General features: G+C 30.6%; 1 protein-coding gene across 1 annotated transcript in view; it reads left to right on the top strand.

Moving 5' to 3' along the window:
• The window catches only part of LOC129972381 (uncharacterized), a 170,755-nt gene extending 162,439 nt beyond the window's left edge, over positions 1-8,316 (top strand). Inside the window, exon 5 of the mRNA XM_056086505.1 lies at positions 5,748-8,316. Within this exon, the coding sequence (XP_055942480.1) occupies positions 5,748-6,042 (295 nt within the window). The 3' untranslated portion in view covers positions 6,043-8,316. The remainder of the gene's footprint in view (positions 1-5,747) is intronic.
• Positions 8,317-23,841: the final 15,525 nt, after the last annotated feature.

The raw sequence follows: 23,841 nt of genomic DNA, 5'->3' as shown, positions 1-23,841 counted from the left end.
ATGATTCGAAAAATAAAATATTTATTACATATACGCACTTAGTTCTCAATTTATGATTAGCGATGATTCAAAAATAAAACATTTATTATATATATACGCTTAGATCCCAACATATGGTAAGCAATGATTCGAAAAATAAACTATTTATTGCATGTATGCTCTCAATTCTCAACATATGGCAAGCGATGAGTCGAAAAATAAAATATTTATTACATATACGCTCTCAGTTTCCTTTATATGGTAAACGATGATTTGAAAAATAAAATATTAATTATATATACTCTCTTAGTTCTTAACATATGGTAAGCCATGATTCATAACATAAAATATCTATTATATATATTCTCTTAGTGATCCATACATGTTTTAAATGGAAAGCGTATATAGTAAGCTTGAATAAATTCATAAGAAATCATAATGACACAACATTTGAATTTCAATTCCAATTCAATTACAAGAATGCGAACAGTGAATTTTATGCAGATATAATATTTTAAAAAATTAGAAATTTATTTCTGATTACGTTCTACTAAATTCGTTTTTTTTAGATATCAGAATTAAGTTAATTGAATTTTTTTATCTTAAACATTATTCCATCCGAGGGATACCTTAAATATAGGGATGAGAAATTTCCGATATGATGATTTATTTTCGCCGCTCTAGTGAATACAGAAATGGTGTGGGGGTGACTATTCCACACTGATAACAGGACTTCCTCCTGCGAGAGAGATTGTACCTTGGTTGATGATAGCTCTAAGCCCCGTTCCGACGGCCCATTACCTTTATGGATTTGTTAATATGCCACCCGAGCCGTTGTAGGACCACTCTCGTCTGTGGACGTCGATCGGGAGCTTCCCGCAAACTGCCGATAAAATGAACAAGCATCAAAGAGCCTCCGAAAACCATAAATGAGGAAAAGGAGGGAAAAATGTGTCTAAAGACTACTAAAGTCTAAAGACGCTCACTGGCCGTCGGAACTGGCCCTTTAGGATTTTATGTCATTCAAGTTTTTCCTGTGTGCGGTAGTAATTAATTATGATTACCTTAAATATTGGGAATATATATAGAGATATATGAATTTTATACATTCTATTAACTTTTATTGTGAAATCTAGGCAGCGCGGTCATAAAATTTTTCCAGATATATGAAATCCTAGTGGTATCCTCTCTACTAATTAGAGCTTTTTAATGCATGCCTTCATTTAACAATATATAAATTTTCTTTCTATCTGTTGAACAGACAGATCTCAAAGTTTTTTTTTTTTTTATATTCCGTACTTTTTTTAGAACCCTAGTATTATTGTAAATTATGAAAAAAAAAAAAAATCAAAAGCTATAAAAGAAACATAGATATAAAATAAAATCTCGTCATGTTATATTCCCTTTTAATCTACATCGATTATGGAATAATTAAAAAATTTTAATCAGAATTTACTAGAAAGCCAAGCTGAAACGAAGTGCTAGAGGATCCACCTCGTATAAGTATTCCATTTTATTTGTATGTGCTCTATACAGTTATTTTGTCATAATATCTAAAAAGATAATTCAAAGGACCTGTTTCAAGAGCAGACATAAAATATAATAATAATAAAAGGACTCATAAGGTTTCACTAAATGCTACAAAATCAGGCTTCAAATAGTTTCTATAAAGTAAAGAAGCCTGATGTGTAGATATGATGCCTCAACATGAGGCAACATATATAACAGTTAGAAAATAACGATTCACAGAAAAGCAGATCTCCGTCTCAAATATATTATGAAAAGAATTTTCTTCTCTTTTTAGATTTATTCTGATGTTACTTAATTATACTCGTTTAAAATTTTCAATCTGACTTGTTTCGTGCAGGCAAAGGTGGAATTTTATAGTTGATTTTTTTTTTTTTTTTTTTACTTTCTTGATTATTAAAAACATTGAAATTTTGTTCAGTTGTCTATTCTTAGTTACTGTACACCATATTGAGATCACCAAAATTTAAATATTAGTTATTTGATTTTTATTTTATTCAAGGGGAGATGTTGGGTTGTAATTAAGATTCCAAAATATTTCTGATAATGAATTATAAAATGTATTAAATATAAACAATAGAGAGTAATAAAAGCATTTTTTAAAACTATTGGAAGGTTAAAAAAGTTTTTTAACCAAAAATAAGTACTGCAAAATTATAAAAATGCGAAGTGCTACAAACAATAGCAAGAACCTCAACCGCAGCGAATGTCTTAAGAATGAAAATTTCTAGATATATATCAAAGTTAAAGGGATGGAAATTGAAATTTCTTATAGCATAGTCATGTCTCGTTTAACTCACACCTTCGATACCTATTTATTTGCTCAACGAGGTGGGAAATGACTCATTTAATGAACAAAGTTTTTCAGAATGAGTGACCGGAAGACATCATGGCATCGTGTGCAGGACTGCCTTGTGTCTTTGGTATCAGTCAGTGTTGAACATTTATATGAGCAGAAACCTTATTTCTGCTTTAAAGAAGGTTTGGCCAGAAAGCGTTGTCGAATGCTACTTCGAGAAGTTTGAACAAGTGACTCTAGCGTCTTTATCGACAAGCGCCTTTTGCCAAGATTATGAGGTTAGGGATAAATAACAACAACATCGATGAGTTGGTAAAAGAACTCAGATGAGCTAATGCAGCTGAAGTCTGTATCGCAGCAAAATGTAGCGGATTTGGCCAGAAAAAAATGGAAATCATAAGATCAGCAGAGCAATAATTTTCCAGTGTGATAAGGAGGAAGCTGAAAGCATGGAAAACCATTGTATCGTTCATTGGGAAACATCTGCTTAATTAATAATGCTGTGTCCCATTTTAGCCAAATTTTGAAGCATAAATAAAAACACATGTCTAGACAATTTTCTTGCAAAAAATGTGTTATAAATTATAAATTACAGAATTATAAATTTGTTTTTGTTTGAACATTTTCTTCGGAATAAAATGCATTGTCCTATTTTATATGGATTCCGTCGGAAAAATTGTTTCATACACGAGTATTTCGCATTACAAATAAGATTCAAAAATAAATTATGTTCATTTAGCAAAGTTTCATTGTGTTTCTATAAATTCTGCGCGTTTTTAAACTTTATTTTTTATATCTATAGTTTCGACAAAACAATTACTTACTACATTTTTGTTCATTAATAAAAAGCATTCCTTAACATTTTTTAAATTTTTCTTTTTCTTGTTTGCAAGTTTAGAATACTAGTTAGTTTGCAATATAATTTTTTTAACATTCTAAAGAAATTGAACGCATACCACATTTTAATAATGACTGAGGAAAAGATACGGTATTTTAGATAAGAAGTACCATTTGTTTTTCTTGTTATTCGACATTTTCATTTGTTTGAGCTCCACAATCTCGCTCATGATGGATACCCGGAAATAAATTTTACTATTAAAAAAGGAATAAATGGGAAATCGTTATATTAGTAAAGGCAGATAAAAAAGTTTGTAAATAAAGATAAATGTTCATGTTAATTAAAAAATAATGTTTATTTAATTACCAAATGAAAGTAAAAACGTGCCCCCTTTTAAAAAAAATATTATTAACTTTTATATAGGTTTGTTAAAATTATGAGATATTCATTTTGAAAGAAAACGTAGTTTCCAATTAAACAATTGCAATTTAAACAGAATTTTTGGGTTATAAACCTGCTGGTTGAATTGAAATTCAAGTGTATATATAGTAAAAAGAACACAAACATGGGAAAGAGGTAACAATCTGTATGCAGCTTTTTCGATTTTCGGAGATTAATCATTAAATTTTACTACCTATTAAAATTTACTTTATAATTTAGATAAATTTTGAACTCAAAATACAGATTCTTATTTCCTTAATTTTAAAAGAAATAATAACAAATAAAATGGCAATTTAAAAAAATGATAGATATTATTTATCAAACTTAAAATATAAAAATATTTGTATAGGTGAATATTGCTTATAATATGAATTTAAGGCAGCTTTAAGTGATATGAATTCGATAAGAATGAAATAAATTTGAGAACTGAATATCTATTTTTCTAAGTACAGTACAATTAATTATTTCTATTTGTTTTTGTTAGCTAATGATTGTAATAATTATTATGGACCATGAAAGTTGTTTTAGATTGTACATATGCAGTAGATTCAGATTTTGAAAAGAAGAAATAGAAATAGGATATAAGTGTAAATTTCTCTATACGAATCAGTAATTCTAATCCAAAGAAAAATATTGCAAAATATTGTCTCCTATTTCGATTCCATCTCATCCGTATTCCATGACACTTATTACATCCTGTTGATCATTTTTGGCACTTAAAAAACTTTCATTCTGACTAGAATGTGGTATGAAAAAACTCTTAGCAATCCATCACCAAGAAAAGAATCATAAACATGTCAAAATTCATAATAGACAAAATTATGCCCATCAAGTTAGATTTTTTTCCCTAGCAATAAATATAATTACCTCCTCTTATTCATAAGACATCCTTAATTCTTCTTCGTTATCTCATCTTTATATCATTGCATTCTTCTAAACTTTTGAATTCATCATATAACGAAAGCTGCGTTTCTCATTTATATCTTGTTAAAAAGATTATGCAATGTTCCACATTTAAATTTTCAATGTGCTTAACTATATTTATTCATTTAGTAATTTTTACTAAAGACAGTATTTAAATTCTCCTGTAAGAATATAATTAAATACATTCTCGTTTAAGTAATATAGAGAAAGTATAATAATCATCGAAAAATACGAACTCGAGATTTTGACGAATCTTTACGTTTCGAAAAACGCATTTTTAGAAAATGTCCCTCCGTTTTAGAAATGTCCTTGTCACAAAGATAATTCAAAAATGCTTTGAACTATGCGGTTGAAATTCGGTATACAGTCTTTACACCATATTTTCAGATACCTACCAATTTCGAGTAAACTCTGTTTAGAGGAAGTCTGTCTGTACGGCTGTTTGAATGCAACTTAACACGATAATTATAAAATAAAGAGAGCTGATTAAATGAAATTCGGTACCCGAAATGAACAATTACAGACAATTGTACACAACCATCAAATTTTGAGCCAAATCCAACTATGGATTGACTGTCTGTCAGTCTGTACTTTCAAAAGCATGTAAACACGATAATTCACAAACCTAATGATTTAAATGTATCAAAATTTCATGTGGGAATTTCTGACTGCAAGTGCAGTTTTGTGTCCAATTTTTGATTTAATCGGTTGAGAAAAACATATCTAAAACACTAATTTGATTTTTGGGTACTATTAACGCATGTCAGAGATTAATCGCCAAATAACTCGCCAAGGATGACACGATAGATTCAGTAGAAATACTAAATTCACACCAAAAAATATTTCATAATAAACATATGCCACTGCCATGCAAGGCGTTTTTTTAGAATGACAAATTTATTAAACAGTATGCGAAAAAGTTTTGAGGATAACCACTCCCGCTGGTTACATTAGTGTCAGTTTGATATTTATAATGTCTTTCTAATTTACCATGTACTTTGTCATGCTCGTTCATTCAACATTATCACGCACAAAATATGACTTTATCAAAAAAAAAAAAATTATCATTGTTTTCAAGGTCACTGTCAATTTCTTCCTTTTTAAAAATAAAGTCTTCTACATTTATTTCAATCAAATCGAATTGGATCCACGTAAGATCTAGAAACTGGTATGTCCTGTATTGTTAAAGATATTGCAACTCAAATTTTAAATACAAACTTTCTGATTCTTTCTCTCTAGCACTGTGAACGAGTACAGCAGATGCATGCGAAATGCCATCGAAGGTCGATGCGAAGAGGACGCACAGAAGTTAGTCGAAGATACAGTGATCACAGGCTTGAAACAAACATTTGGCTTCTGCAAACAACAGGGCAACGTCCCCACCCAGAACTGTCTCCGCTCCTTTTCCGCTAGCAAGGGCCACGCCACTGGTGGATTGCCCGATAATGGCGGTTCTGGCAGCAGCAGCAATGTGGTCATCCACTCATCTTGGTTAATATACATGTTGCTATTGGTCATCCTTTTCATGTCTTGACGATTCATTGAATCCTAAAGAATCTGCAGCAACTTATCGAATGGTGCTCGACAATGAGACTGGCAATCGAGACTTTCAAAAGTCAACCAAGATGGACGAGTATCATATTTATTGCTATTCTTACCTCTTCTTGTCGATGGTAAGAGAGCAGATAGAGTTTCTGAAAAAAAATGTCATCATTTTGCTAATCTGTGTTTGATAGAAACTGTGCTTAAAATCACGTACATACGTGGTTACGTGCCTTAACCAAGCATATTGAAAGGTATTCTTTGTTTAGTGATAACTAAGGTTGGATTCTTTGATCGTCTTCGCTGTGTCAATTCACTTTTATGATATTGTTCTAGAATAGAGGAGAAAATGCCTTAACGTAAGTGGATCTAAAATATGCACTTAATTTTGTATAAGGACAGAGTTTTTTATTTACGCTGTGCTCGCAAATTAATATGAAAATATTTCGAAGAATTTTTTTTTTTGTACACATAGATTAATAGATCCGTCTATTTTTCTTTTGCATATTTTGTGTCCTAAAGGTATTTATATCATTTTTAAAAACTAATATTCTATCTGCTAAAGTAATATTAATTTTCTGAAAACTCATAAGAGCAAAGAGCCCGTATATTAAGTTTTTTATTTTTATTTTTGACATTTCAAGCTGTTGGATTTCCTTATAGTTACGCGATTTTACTTTTCAGGAATATGACATATGACAATGACAAAGAATTGAATAAATTGAAGAATTCACTAGATAATGGACTTTCTTAAGAATTGAAAATTTTGAATGAAATAAAATTAAACTATCGAATTTAGATGTATTTGTAAATGATATTTATAAAAAAATATAGATGGATGATAATGGTTAAAAACCCTATATCATTTTGAAGCAACTTGATAAAGATATGTCATTGAATAGTTGCTTTCATTAAGGCATGTCTTCATCTCAGTATATATTTTTTTTCTAATGCACAGGAAGACAATCTGGAAACACCTTTTAATTCCAGGAGATTTCATGTGACTGTACATCATCAACAAACACATGAACTTTCCAATAGGAAAAAGATAAATGTTTTGTATTGAATGTGATATATTAACTGACAAATGTGCTATCACTATGTCTGATTGTCAGTTTATGTAAAAGCCGTTTCTTTTTCTCCTAGTGTTTATTTTGTTGTAATACATGTAAAAGTTGTAAGAGATTTTCTGTCATATTTGTTAGTGTTGCAATCTATAATTTCGTGAATTAGTTCAGTTATGATAGCAGAAATACCGGGGAAAGTAAGCATTGAATACAATCATCATATTTAGCTTACAGTTTTTAACAAATTTTCTGGCAATTGATATTAACTGAACAGAAAGAAGTTGATTATAATATATCATTATATTTTTAAGCACAGAGGCAAACCAAATAACAGAAGTTGATAATATTAAATTAAAAGTTTCAGTATCTTATTTAATGTAAGTGTTCAGAGTTTTAGTTTAATAATGAACTAGTGACAGGCTTTTCTAATAGTCCCTACATAATACTTTTTCACCTTTCTACTCTTTACCATTTAAACTATTTAAGAACCACGCCCTTAATTGTGCCTCTTTACCATTACAATTGTAGAATTTAAGTATTCCTCACGTTTAATGCTTCTGTATCATGAAAGGTCATCAATATTTTAATGTCAAATCTTTATCAAATGAATAAAAATTATAGTTATCCTTCAAATCACCAATGAGCAATCGCCAGGCTGTAATTATAAAATCACTCAAACTCACATCATCAGCATTTGAAAAAAAGAATGGAAATTAGATAAATATTGAGGAATGAGCTGTTTCATCTTGGCAACAGAGATAATATCCTCCTCTTTTCAATTAAAACCGATCTCTTTTTTCTCTGACAAATCCAGAAAGTAACATTAAATATACCAAATGACAATATTAATTTCTTAATGAACAATGCTAGGAAAACTATTTAATGAACACTTATGCACTTATGGATCGATACAACAACAATTCTTCCCATTTGAATTATTTTTCTATACTGGCAATACAATGTTGATAAACAATCACAAGACCGTAATTTTAAAATCAATTTTATCCAAAATATGATTTAAAAAAATGACTCATGATTAAAAAAGGATTGAGTAATGGGCCGTTTAATCTTTACTACAAATATGCCTGCCTCTTTTTCATCAAAACCTATCTTTACTTATTCAAACAAGTAAAGAATCTAATACTGAATGCATAATCAAATATCAACACTGATTTTTTTTAATGAATACTTTTTAAGAAATAAACAGATACGTTAATTTTTTTTTTTCTATTCCATATCGATTATTTTTTTTTATTTTCGGAAATGGAGTAGAATTTTTTTCTAATTACGAAAATATTTATTTTTTATATATTAGAAGATTACAAATTTAATATAAACTATCAATTAAAGTTTAATTTCACTAACGTCTAATTTCAAAGATATGTTGGTGTTGAGACGAACTTCGAAATTTCGAGCCCGTCAGATAGAGATGACGACATATAAGAAGGCATCCTAATACTCAAAATTCCACCGTACATCGGCATGAGGACTTTTGATCCTTGAAATCAAACTTGATATGTATATGGAATTCGTCAGATTTTCTGGGGAATTCAAATTCCAGTCCATTGTCCTCTAATCAAGAGGCAAAGATCTTATCGCCAGACCATCGCGCCATCTATTGACTAGAAAAGAAAATATCTTTTAAAATCTTCTTTTCAAGAAGTCTTTTAAAATCTTACACTGATCAGTAATTAATATTTGTGTAGCTGCAAATTCCTCGTTTTTGAATTAATTTTGAATAATTCAATAACTTTTCAATTAAATTATTTTCTTAATCTACTTAAATTATTTTCTGACTATTTTATGCTGTAATTCTTTGACTTTTTTTCTCTTTAATTTTTTATTTTCCTTCAATTTGATCTTGAAGAAAACGTTTGTCAGTTTATCATTAAACGTTTAATTTTTCTCGCCAATTAACTTTAATTAAAAATTAATTTTTATTTTTCATGCTTTTATATCTTTTTTTATATAGAATTGAAAAAGTCATATTGATAATACAAAATAGATGTGATTATTTATCTGAGCTTAGTATAATTTCTGAGCTTATCTGTTAAAAATTCCAAATTATGGTATTTTTTTCCAGTATTGAAAGGCTGTATATGCTTAAATAATGCTTTATTTAATTTCAAATATTTTATTTATTACTTATGCTTTGCTTATTTTCAATATTAATGTGATATTTAAGTCCAAATCAAATTCTTTGCTGCACCATATTTGCCACAGTCTAAACTGTCAAAAATTGGAAATATTATTATTGTAGGCGATTTTACATATAGTGTAAAGAAATAATTTTAGCAAAATCATTTTTTTAAATATTCAAGCAAGAAACGCAGTGTTATAAATTTTAATTGAAATTTATAAAATAAAGTTGTACATAATTTTACTACAGTACCATCTCGAGTATCCGGCTAGCGACTCTCCGGCTTTCGTACTATTCGAACAAGATTTCTTTAATCATAATTAAATGAGGAAGGCAAGAAGGCATCACATTCATAGCATTGAACAAGGCTTCTGCTACGATCGTCCTGCGTATCGTGTGCAAAATACAAGTTGTGACAGGAAAAGAGCAATGTTCTGCTCGTTGTCCATTGTTTCGTCAGGTGTAAAGGACCTTAATTGTTGCTGCTGTCCTTGATTATAACTGCACAATACATACAGTATTCGTAAATTGTTCTTGGGGTATGCTTAATGTTTTTTTTTAATGTACCACAGTGAAAATTTCGAAATGGAAGATAAACGAAAAATAAGTTGTAGTGACTATGGAGGAGAAATTAAGCTCTATATAGGGACTAGACTCTGGTGCAACAGTTGAAAATATAACTTCGGAATTGGGAAAAGTACAAATGAGGGCTGGTAAAAAATTCAGCAGAAATTGAAAAGTGGCGTGTTGCACAAGTGGAAGTGGAATAAAAGTAAGAAAAACCATTCACATTCTACATGGCTTGAGAATAAATGGAGGGCTTAGTACTTAATAAGAAGTGAGGAAATACGTATTATAACACTGTATTTTGGAATAAAAAGTTTGTGGTGGACGAAGAAATGAGTTCAGAGAACTCCGGCCTATCCAGCATTTTGGTTACCCGGCCTACACTTCAGCCACACTAAGCCGGATACTCGAGAGTGTACTGAACTTTCAAACTGAAATTATGTCTGAGATTATTGCTTCATATTTAAAACAAAGTATTAAAATTTTCATTCATCCTACATTTAAATGCAATTCAAAAAAGTCTGGTTTGTGACAAAACAAATCATCAATGCATTCTTCTTCATTTTTTTCATACGTTTTAAGTTATTTCTTGTAGCCAAAATGTATCTGTGTGTATAAATTAAATTGTATATTTATCAAGCAAATTAAAAGTTTTAGCAATCGTTTCTTTCATTACAAATATTTATTTACGCTAACAAAATCCACCAACTTGTTTATCTCCAACTTGTTAGACAAATTCATGTCTCCTTTATTTCTCCATAACTGGAGGCATGAATTTCTTGAGGAGGCCAGACACATGGAATCAAGATGTCTCAATTATTCTTTTTCATTTTTTTTTTCTTTTGTAAACAACTTTGGAACTTATTTTGGAAACACAATACATTCTTAAAATCATATAATTACCAAAAATATTAAAAATATTAATATTTGAAATATTAAATGTCATAATATTAAATGTGGAAAAATGTTATGATAAAAACCTAAACAATTTTTTAATGAATACTTACTTCGTTTAGATATAACGGAATTACAGTAATGTTGATAATTGTCAGAATTTAACAAGCAAATATCAAGAATACAATATTTTAAAATATTATTTTAAGAATATTTCTTTATTATTTTTGCATTTTTCAATTTAAAAGTAGTTTCAGAGATATAGAGTCAATGACTCTATATCTTGAAAAAGAATAATTCGGTTATGCGCACGTGTTCATACTTGGACTTCTGCAACCATACTGCTGAAAGAACAACTTGAAGATACTAAGGAAATGATTGTATTCAAGGACAAAATGCCACGTGATAATCAGAGCTAATGAACAACGTGGAATCATTTTGACCTCAGTCTGCAGTGACGGGTTAATACAGTTCAATAGAGTTAATGTTCACTCATAAATTGTTAGAATAACGTCTCTACAAATTACATGAAAAATATTTATAAATAAAAATGGTTCCTAACTTGAATTTATTTTGTGAATATAGTTAACCGATTTTTAAATAATATTTCTATAGGAATGGAAAAAAAAGGAAATTAAAGTATACTCCGTAAACGAATTGAAGCTCTCCCCTAAAGTCATGCATTGCTGCCTCATCGCGGCGGGGGAGTGTTCCTAGTCGGAATGGGTGAAGTACGTCGGGAGAGTATTCTCCTGGTAGGGTCACCCAAGGCGTGAAGGCCATTCCATTATGCTCAGCTAAATGCAATGCAGACATGAGGCAAAGTCAGACTTCAGCCTTTGGGGCCTCTGAGTCCTTGACCTATTGAAGCTGTATTTTAAGCCTTTTTATCCTGACTCGTCGATTAGGAGACAATGAGCACACTGCGAGGCCGTGCTACATTGTTTGAAGGTGTTCTGGCTCATGGACCTGGTTTGATGTTACAGTCGACCAGGTGGGATAAGCCACAACACAACAACAACAACACGGATTGAAGCTAGACTTCCAGTATAACTCGTAGTAATTTCTTACAAACTACCTATAATTATTTAAGTAATGTTTTTTTTATAATGTTAAATCATTAAACACATTTTACAATAATGTGAAGCATTTTAGCCCCGTTGAATGATTTTCAAAAAGAAAACTACAATAGATTTTCACTTGGAAATGAATATGGAATAAATAAACATCGACAAATGCCCTACATCGCTTTTTTTTCCCTTTGACAATTGTATTTTTCAAAACTGTTTTTTATTCTACGGAAAATAAATCTCAAGACTCTTCTTTATTTTATAAAAAATATTGTATTACTTTCATGTAACTTCAATTCATATTTCAACTCCTAATTTTAATTATTCATAAGAACAATTTATGTGCACTTACTATAAAAAAAGGGAATACCAAGGAGAATTACTCAAATAAAGTTAATTTTCATTTTTCAATTTATGAGAAAAGAAATATAATTACAAAGCAAATAAAATTCAAAGATCTTTAAAAATTTCTTGCCATTTATTGTAAAATTATTGTTAACTCGTATCTTTCTTATTTAAGTTTAAAATTTAATTTGAATGAAGCAGCCGATATAATTTGAAAATTTTATCAGGATCTCATTCGGCATTGTGGTGTTTTAATGCTTTCAATGAATTTTTTATACACAATTATTTGTAAATGAAATAAAAGAAACCAATATTTTAAATAATTGTTTTCTATGAGACAACAAAAAAATTTCAAAAATTTTCATTAGGCATTCAAAATATAATCAATAATTCTTTTACATGAGATCATATTGAATTCATTTAGGAAAACAAAATTTAAGATTATTTCATGAAGGTGATAACCACTATAATATAAAGTTTTGACTTACTATTAACGGTCATCATATCCCCAGCTTCAAAACATTAATACCATCAAATAACATAAAAATGAATCCACCGAGTTTCCCAAAAATGACTGATGGATATGGATTAACACAAAAAAGGGGCTGTTAAAGAAGTGTATCGTGAAAGAAGTGTATTTGCGGCCCTACACTTGAGAAATCAGGGAATTTTATCTCACCGCATTCTAAATTTACGGCCGTATTCACCAAACCGGCTGCTAAACAACGGATCGTTCAATCAATGACCAATGACAGATCATCAACCAAAGATCATAGGTATACACAAACGTTAGTTTTACGATCAAGCATCAAGTCAACAGGTTGTGCTGATGTAGCCAGCTTTTCCTGCGGTTTCGTCCCATAGTGGATTTTTATTGGCCCAAATATGTCACATGATTATCACCTGAAAGTTGGTGCCTTAAAATGTTATTGTTATTGCTATTTTTATCGTTCATCGATTCTATTCACAAGAAATCAAATTTCCATTTACAATGAATTAATTGCACTTATGACTAGTGACAATCCTATAGAAATGCTTGTACGATATCAACTCGGCTGTTTTTGGGGATTGTTTTTCTGACTTGATTTATTTAGCAGGTAGGCTGTAAATTTTGACAGCATTATGTTTTTTATATTAATATCAATAGTTTCCTAAGGAAATTAAATTTTTGTCTGACTATTTAATTTCTGAAAGAAGTGTATTTTATTAATTTAAAGTAATTTATGCCCTTTGTTTATGAGAAAATCCAAATAAGATGTTGCAACTATAAAAAGTATAATTTAAATTCAGTCAAAACCGCTGAGCAGGGCTTAATCATCAGCTGATGTTTAATTACGATTGGTGAATACAGCCGTTAGTTAGCATTACTACTGAAATGTAGCGCTGCATGTGAACTTCAACAGGTGTAGTTAACACGAAATACTTGAAATCGCCATTCTGTAACTCATTTTTGACCCAAACTGTGCCAAGTTATTTCTGCAGATGGGGATAACATTGAAAACAATATTGCTTAATTTTTTAGATAGTACCTGCAACATTTTCATACCAGTTTTCATTTTTCCTATTTTGCAGGGCCACCTGTCGGTGACAATATTAACTAAATTTGCAATTTGGTGGGATAAAATTTGTTGATTTCCCAAACGTAAGGTCTCAAACGATACATTTATGTCGCCTTTCGTCTTTTTTTTTAAATTGATTTTCAAATTCACCATTCATCTTTGGTACACCCGGTATAGTAAAAATAACGCCATTGTACTTTATTTAGAATTTAAACGCGTCTAATATCATCGTATTTGATTATAAAAGTACTTATGGAAATTATATTAGACACTTTTACCCTAAATAACTTGGTTAATGTGAGAATTCCACAATCCCAAACTCTGGGGTAATTTTTCATGCACGAAAACAGAATTTAAATTGCGACTTCCAGATGAACGGCTAACAGCGAATTACTTTTTTACTTCTAGATTTGAACTATGCTGGTTTCCCAATTCATTGGGCTGAGTCCGGCATGATTAATCAGCATGATAAAAATTGTTAATTTCAAAAACAGATTACATTTTTATTCATAAATTGAGAAACAACCCAAATGAACATTCAAAAAATTGTTGCTTAGAATAATCCGAAAATATTGAAAATAATAAAAATGCCTCCAACCAAGGAAAGAAAAGAAATTGATTAAACAGAAGACACATTCCAAATTAATTGCTTATATTTTATCTATTCACACTTTTGCGTCTTACATTTTAATGCAAATTGTCAAAAAAAAAAAAAAAATCGAGCTAAGTTGAAAGCATACACCAAACTTTAAAAAAATATTCTAGCACCTAGTTCAAAAAAATTTATTAAAATTCCAAAATTTTCTGTGTCCTGAAATATGTTTTTCAATACCAATTTCATACAAATTAATATAAGAGCTTTCTTGCAACTAATTGCATAAAAGTGATATTAAGACAAAAAAAAAAGAATTATATACAGATTTTTGTACGTTTTTCATTATACATTTTTTTTTAATAACTCGAGAACAAATTCTGGATAGTAGAAAATCAGAATCTGGGAATCAGATATCTGCAGTTTGATAGAATAACTGTTATTTCTTTATATATGATGACATTTAAAAAGGTTTTAAAAATATGTTTAAATAAGATATATGGAAAACATTATTATTATATGCATGGTTGGTATAACAAATATAGTTTTATTCTTTAAAATTAACTTTTTTTTTCTCCTATGCCGACATTTGTCACAAAAGTACTCTTTCAGTTTCAAATTATGAATCAATTATTGGATCATTAGTGACTTTTATCCCAATAAATAATTTTGCTACTGCCTATTCAAAATTCAAAATAACAATAATTTCGGCAACTTTTAATTTTTAAAAACGATTTATTAAATCTGTTACGATTTTTTTTATAAAAAATAATCTTAAAACTGTCATTTTGTTTTGTTTTAATGTTTTATTTAGCTAAATAAATGTACCTTTAGTTCTTTATAGCATAGATAACGTCACAATCATTTTGAAAACAAGCAAATGAATATCTTTGCATGAATGGAAGAACTAAAAGAAGGAGCGGAGAAACTAAAAGAATGAAATTCGTCACTTTTTCGTCCTTTTAGTATTGTGGAGTGTTTTTTTTTATTATATTATAATTTTCGATAGTAAATAAACCAATTATGCATTTCAGGTTTTGAATTCTGGAAGCATCTTAATCAATACTGCCCTAAGTGCGAAGAATTGTGGCGCCATCTAGTTTGCTTTAACATAGAATATAACTTCGCAGACTTTAATTTCCAATGCAAAATATAAAACGCATAAAATGCATACAACGTATATTTGCAGTACGTACATACTATTAAGATATATTATAAGCATATGTTGTATGCATTGCACATATCCTATATCTTTGTTGTCATGTCACCTAATAAAAGCAGTGTCACAGTTTACATTTACCCTGTTATCAACGGAATTACATAAACTTTTTGAAAGCAATCAATATTCGAAATACAAGTTCCAAAAAATTGTTAGTGATATTTTTGAATTTCTTATAGTATAACCATAAGTGACAAGTTGTAGGTTATCAAATAAAGCTTGCACATTAGGGAGGAACGAAAAAACAAACTTTTGATTTTTAATTAGGAATAGCCCGTAAAAGTTGCTTTTTATTGTAGATAAAATAAATTATAAATATGAGCAAAATTAGAGTACGTCTTGAGGTGCCGCAAGGGCATTAAAGTTTCATAAAATTGAAATTTTTGTTACATTTAAAAGTTTTTTTTACTAAATAATCAACTTTTGATTTTTAATTTGGAATAGAGTGGGAAAGATGTCTTTTTGTATAGATAAGATAAATAAAAATTATAAAAATATTAGAGTACATCTTGTGGTGCCACAAGGACGTTAAATTTTCATAAAAACACACTTTTTGCAACTTTTTAAAGATTTTTGCCAGCCTCGATTAGGAAATAAAAAGCTTTAAATAGGCGTTATAATATGAATAGAAAATTCAAACAATTTTACTCTTACATTGGTATGGCATCCAAGAAGCTGAGTCATCACTGAAGTATATGTTATTGAGGGGAGGCGGAATTATGTCTGCGTTCGGTGATGAGATCAAAGCTGGTGCCGAGTTCAGTTGAGTTTGAGTCTCCGTTCCATCTGTTGTGTAATGATTAAAGTAACTGATTTGTGAATTTATGCGCTTGTGTACTTTGTAGTTAGTAAAAATGACTCAAGTTAAGTTAGTGAAGACAAGACACATGTCAAAATGTCCTAGTTTTATTAAATTTAGAGATTTGCTTGAAGTTGAACTGCCTACTTACGATTCTGTTATGAAGTGCTATTGTTATATTAGACATAATCTCAAATTTGCTTCAGAGAAGGATCCTTCTGTAACTGAAATATGCGACACTTTAGTTCGCACAATTGAACTAATATGGTCAGGCTTCTATTACCGTTATTTTTAGAAAAAGAATTTTACAAATGATAAAAGCTTATCATGCAAAATACAGGAATTTATTAATGTCTAAAAACAGAAAAGGTTCAAATAAGTTTGATTCCAACCTCAGAAAATTTAGAGAAAAAGCCAAATGTTTATTTGATATTACTGCCTGTAAATGTGCAAATTTTAACCTTTAAAAAGGCGCGCCCAAAATATAACGTCGATGGGCGCGCTGTATCTCACAGATACATGTTATATAGAGTATTATTAAATAAAAACTAAATAAATCTTTAAAATATTAGTTGAATCTATTGACGTAGAAACAAAATCAGTCAGTTTATTTAAATCATCAGTGGCATAAAGTCCAATTTAATACTCATATTCTGTATTAAAATAATATATATATATACATACCTTATTTCAAAAAGTAATAAATGGTTTAGAATTAAAATACCTTCTTTTTTATCTCAATATACTTGGAAACTGTTCCATCATTCTTATCTTGATATAGATAAAAGTATAATTTCAAATGAATTCATTATTAAAATTTTTCTTCTTAAAGAATGTGTAAAAATAAGTGTTATTTGCTCATGTATAACAAAATAAAAGTTGGAATTAATTGTATAAACATTTAAATACTATGCATAAAAATTAATAATTTTATCTTCTGCTTTTTAGATGTAAAATACCTAAGATACATACCAATAACAGATATTATTCTATACTGGTATGCAAAACTTAAACAATGTAAGCTTTAAGCAGGTAGCCATGAAATTGCAGGAAAGGAGGTTATTGCGATCAATACAATGAACACACAATTCAGTAGAAAGGTGATGCATATGCAAATGTCAGGAACAAAACGTAATAGGCGACGCGCAATTACGTTTGTAAGCAATACGCGTATAGTCGGTGCGCGCACCTCAAGGACTAGGGATGACGAATATTTTACGATCAGTTATTACGTAACCAATATCAAAAAGTCACAAATACAAGTGATCAATACTTTTCAAAGAGGGGTGTGATTCAAATACTTGATACGATCTTACTGGTGATATTTCGATTACAGATTTTGGATCACGATAGGAAGTAACAATCGATACGATATCACTGAAATTTACCGGAGCGGTGACTTCACTGGAAAGTAACAATCGATACGATCTGTCCAATGGAAGCTCTTGAACATAACAGAAAAGGAGAAATCTGTGAATAGATTGAAAAGTGAACGGACCGGTTATTGGAATCATCGTATCACTGAATTGCATATCACTGAAATTTATCGGAGCGGTGACTTCATTGGAAAGTGTGAAGTCGCCGCTCCACTTCATGAGAGTAACCGGTCTTACTGGTGTTCGTATGTGTTGATGCACTGTTCCATACAAATCGTTCTTAATTGCTTGTGATTTGACTTTGCATATATTCCATTTACTGCTGGCCCCATCTATTGGTAGAATATAGAACTAAAGTAAACAATTTAAAGAAATGACATTTATATTTAATTCAAATTTTTCAGAAAATGGTTTACTCCAATACAAAAATTAAATAAATAGTTTTGAAAAAAATCAAATTTAAGAAGTAAGCTGAAATAGATAAATTAATTCAATCACGCGTTACTTAAATTAGTAAATTAAGTATTAATTACAATTAATAAATTTTATATTTAATATTAAATAATAATTTTAAATTAATAATATGATTGAAATAACAGATATTTGGAACAAATATTTAAAAATAACAATAGCAAAATTATTTGTTATTCAAAAAATCGTGGATTATGAATCTCTATCAAGGACTGACTACAAGGAAAGAAAGAACAGAGGCGCAATTAAAAGACATTCGCTGCAACTACAAGTGAATTCTTTCGTGAAATATGGCTAAAAGAAATCACCTGGAGCACAAAAACTGGACATTTCATCAATGGAGTCGTGTCTTCTTTACGGATGAGAGTAGTTTTAGTGCTGCAAGTGATTCTTGACGCCAGCTGATTTAGACAGAGGCCGGGCCACGGTTTTATCCCAGTAACATCACGGAAAGAGACTGCTACGGTTGTCTTGTTGTTATGATGAACGGGTGGACTGAGCTCCAAGTTTTCGACAGAGGTTTTGTAGCCTCAGATCGCTATTGTAAAGATGTGATCCTTCCCCGTGTGTGTTTTGGTTCCGAGGGGTTATTGAACCAGACTTCGTTTCTGTGGATGACAATGCAACGCCACACCATAATTCTTCAGCAGCTACTGGAAAGTGAAGATATCACTCGAATAACACTCGAATCAGCATTCTCTTCTGATTTAAATCCCATGGAACATGTGTGGGATGCTTGAGTAGACGCTCCGCCGAACAATTACATTGTTCAGTGAACATTCAACAATTGAAACAGATGCTGATTGAGGAATGAGCTTTCTTATCTCAAGAACTGTTGGAAAATCTGCTGCTGGTTATGGAGAGACGATGCGAAGCAATTATTGTAGTAAGGGGAGGGCATACCCCATACTAAGGAATATCTGTTTGTTGTTCTTTTTCGACAGACAATCATTTGTAGCGATACTATGAGTTCAATAAAGCCTTTTTTTTAATTTCATACTGTATGCATTGTATTCATTTTTGAGCAATTATTCTTTCGTCATCATTTAAGTACAAAATGCTGTCTTCCATTTCTGAATTTCATGTCTCTCAGATAATTTCTTGTGGAGTTATGGCAAAAAAAGCACCTGTTGTTTAAGTTTTGCACACTAGTGTATGTTTTGAGGTGTAAACGCTGCATTCAGACTATTTGTTATTATCATAAATGCATATATTAATTCCATCGTTTAAATTTATTTCTAAACTTATATCTAAAATATCCATCAATTTAATATTTCATGTATGCCAAAAAATAACAGTTAATTAATAAACACTACTACAATCCAATTTAACCATGGTTATTTTAACCTAAATCACAATTTTTGAAATTACGTATATTCAGAATAAAACCATTTATTTAATTTATTCATTAAGGTAAAGTATTTAAAAAATTGATTTTAAAAAAATTGCAATTAAAACTATTCTTTAAAGTTTTCATTCTAGTTCTACAGTATTTCAATAGATGGCGCCATGATATGGAATGATCTTTTATTCTTTCCCTCAGCTGCTTTTGATGATTTCAAGCTCTACAGTGACGCGTTTGCAATTTCTCTACAATACTTATGCCAAATTTCTAAAAACAATTGTTACTATTCATTTAAAATGCACAATATTTTATAATTGTCATATGATCGTGAATTCACCTTATATAATTTAAATAAGCGTTAGTTTCAATAATTATAAAAAAATATTTCATTTATTTAAGATTTTTATTTTCTTTTTATACATAAATTTGTAATCATATTTTGGTAACGAATTAAAAATATACCCTTATCAGTTGAAACTTACATTAACTCATCAGTTGTGACTTATATGTTTATGTTATTTATCAGTTTATGACACATCATTATTTAAAAAAAATCTTGTAAAGTCATCGGCTATAACGTATATAATTATTCGATTTGCTTTTTTTATACATTATAATTATATTGAACATTATATACACGTTATGATGAACATTATATATGAACATTATATATACTGCCAACAGTTTTATTACGTAGATTCTAAATCTATTTATCAGGTAGAATCTATTGCAGTCCAAGCTCCTAACTATTTTTTTTTAATTCCTTATATACATATATGGAACGATGTTTAAAGCCACAAATATTAAAATTTAACCAACATTTATCGTGTTTACCGATCTAATGTATTGGCGAATTCTGTCGAGTCTTGTATATAAAAAAAATTATGAAGTTTGTTAAAAGATACCCATCACTCGTCGAACAAAAAAGATTTACTCCAGAAAAAACACGACTTTTTTACAAGGAAGCTCAAGAAGTTCTATTGAATCAAGGCAGTTTAACTTCACGTTCATGTGGAAAAATACATTTATGCGACAATACGTGTTTGGGAAATGATGCATAATAGCTATGCTAGATATTATTAGAGCAAGTTCGAGTTTGGAACTTTGCCAAATGAGGGTACTAAATAAACTCGATCATTTATTTGGACAACATGTACTCGGGAATCGAATGATATTTTTACAAGTCGAAAATATCATCAATTTACTAATAACAAAAACGTGGGAACATGATTGCTTTGGATTACCTCTTGAAGTTTTGGAATCTTTATATGCAGATTTTGATAGTTGTGAAATTAATGCATGAATTTTCGATTATCTTCAATAGCAAGCAGAATGCACGTTTTTACACTCATGTCCATAAATTAAAGATAATCCAAGTTCAGGAAAAGAAAGAGTCAGATGCCAAACAAATGTGACTTATTTGTAAAGCCTATTTATTAAACAAAAGGTAAAGAGCAAAAAAGATGCTATATGTTTGATATCATTAATAAAAATTGCGATTCTTTGCTCCGTGGAGCAAATTACAAAAAAAAGAAGCTATTTACAAAAACCAATATTACATGGTTGGTATGATGGTTAATACATAGCATGTCACCCGTACTATTCAGTCCTACAATGCCTAGGCATGCTGAGTATCAAATTATCGATCTGATCTTGGGGAATATTACACCACTCATCAAGTAATGCTCTCCGAAGTTCCGGTAGACATGTAGGAGGTGGTTGACGGACTGCAACTCGTCGGCCAAGCATGCCCCACACATGCTATACTGGATTCAAGTCAGGTGAGAATGCTGGCCATACGAGTGATATCCTCCGATCGAAGGCATTCGTTCATGATGTTTGCAAGGCGAGGAAGGGCGTTGTCATCCATAAACACGATTTCTGCGTACATGTTGTTCCAGAATAACGTCCCGATAGATTTGGCTTGTCATGGTTCCAATTTGAACATACATGTTGGATCTGGAACCCAAAATAATTCCTCCCCAAACCAGCAATCCTGTTCAATGATGTTCTCTTGGTGGTAATGGGTACCTGGCGCTAACCTTATGAAAGTCCGGCGAGAATCAGACTGCAAGCTAAACCTGGACTCGTCCGAAAACATCACACAAGCCCACTGTTGCGGTGTCCACAATGCATGCTCTCTACTCCAGGCTAACCGAAGACGACAGTGAGTTGCAGTAAGTGAAACCCATCTGACAGGCTTACGAGCATATAGACTAATCTGCCCTAAGCGTCTGTACACGGTCTGCCTTGAAACTGTCGTACCAGTGACTGAAGAGAGCTGACGAGACATGTCTTAAGCTGCGCGTCATCTGTTTCTTTTGGCAGTAACTGCCAAATACCGGTCCTCATTCGGCGTTGCAACTCGGGGCGAGATGTGCTGTAACGTCTACTCACATTACCATCACCTTGGAATCGTTGCCAAAGCCTGGAGATGACACTCTGGACGATTCCAAGTTCCTCGGATACTTCCAGCTGGGTACGCCCACATTCCAGACGGCTGATAATTCTACCACGTAAAAAAATATTCAAATGCGTCCTTTGTGTCATAACTATGCGGTTGTTGCACTGAAAGGCTTATAAAGCGCTTGCGAACAATTTTACTTCTTTGCCTGTATTCCTTATACATCACTCTCTTACACTCTCGTCATTGTGACGTTCTATCGGTGTCATCTGTTGGCTTTCTGCAATTCGCATGTGAGTTTGAAGATGTATGTAATCATTTTACGAGTGATATATGCATTTTAGAGTTCAATTTCTGCGTGACTCTGAATTATCCTTAATTTATGGACATGAGTGTATTAAACTCTAAAAGGGAAATGGGAAGTTAAACAATAGGTTTTAAACTAGCTCCTTGTCAGTATATGATCATCGTATTTTATGACAATTTTGATAAAATTAATTTTTTACCGTACACAAATTTTTATAAAAATTTTGAAAAAAAAACTTTAAATTTAATTATGATTTATATGCAAAATATATGACTCTACCAATACCATGAGTAAATATTATTTAGAAGTAATGAAAATTAAATGATAATTTCCAGCATTTTGGTTAGCTTAGTAGTGAGTTTATGTTGCATATTTTTCCGTTTGTTCGAATCTGATTCATTTGATGTTTTTTCTAAACTAGTATAAACATCGTCTGGACTGTTACTGGACATTTAACAATGACTTCGTTCTATTATTCTGCTGCGGAACTATAAGTTGTGCTATAGAAGGTACATTGCATCATTATATTTTCATTCTTTTCTGAAACACTGGGATTTGATTACTGACATTGGTTAATTCCTCAGCACCTTATAAATAATTCTGTCCGGATCATCATCCTGTAATATCACGAGGCAGTGTTGAGAGGGCGTGTTCTTCAACAAAAGTAATAAAATGAAGTGACGCACCTGACACAGTATTAGAAACTCTCCAAACTTCAGCATGGTTTTTGTACGGTATTTAGTTTTACGCTATACCTATTCCCGGAGTTCACAGTTATATTTGTTCCACTTACAATTATAATTTCTCATAGAATATATTTCACGTACATGGTCATGATCCGAAAGATGTTCTTTTCTGTTGAACCACCTGTTTGTTGTCTTCATTTAATGCCTTTCTTATTAGCAAGTGGGATTTTATTAAAGGAATGTATTACTTATTTTGTGATAATAATATGAAGAGTCTCTTTTAGTGGAGATTGAGGACTAAAGCATGGTATAACCCTATCCACTTACAATTATATACTTATTTTGTGCGATGTTTGAATATTTGCTTTTTAATATGTAACATTTGGTTATCAATTGGTCCTTTTATTCGTTTAATTACCTATTATCTCAGGATCTATACTTCCAATCTGTTTGTAGTTATTTGGTTATTAGATGTAATAATGGCGTATTTATTTCTCGTATCATTAAATTGAAACTTATTTACTTTCCATTTCAAATCCTCTCTAAAAATACACTTTGTTTTTGCAAATTCAAGCATCTTCCAAATCAGTAGTGCTAACGTTTTCAGGGTTTTTAGTTGGATGTAGAAAATTTATTTTTCATTCTTATTATCCAAGTATTGGCTTTTCAATTTATTATCAAATCCTGAATTTATTATTAGCAAGAATATCTAACTTCTCTTTTGTAAGAATATCCGATGTAATTTAATTTTTTTATTGTTTAGAAATATAGAAAGTTAAAATCGGTTTTTATTTCGAAATTTATATCACACCCTTCCGATTTTCATCTTTTGTGCCAAGAAGTATAACGAATATCTAAAAAATTTTATTTACCTAATATTTGCCGGAAAGTGAATAATTTTCACTTCCGTATTAGCGCAGTAGGAATTCAATTTTCGAAATTCTTTTTTA

Source organism: Argiope bruennichi, chromosome 6 (genome assembly GCF_947563725.1).
Source record: "Argiope bruennichi chromosome 6, qqArgBrue1.1, whole genome shotgun sequence".
Classification (NCBI taxonomy): domain Eukaryota; kingdom Metazoa; phylum Arthropoda; class Arachnida; order Araneae; family Araneidae; genus Argiope; species Argiope bruennichi.
This window is presented reverse-complemented; position numbering and strand designations above follow the sequence as displayed.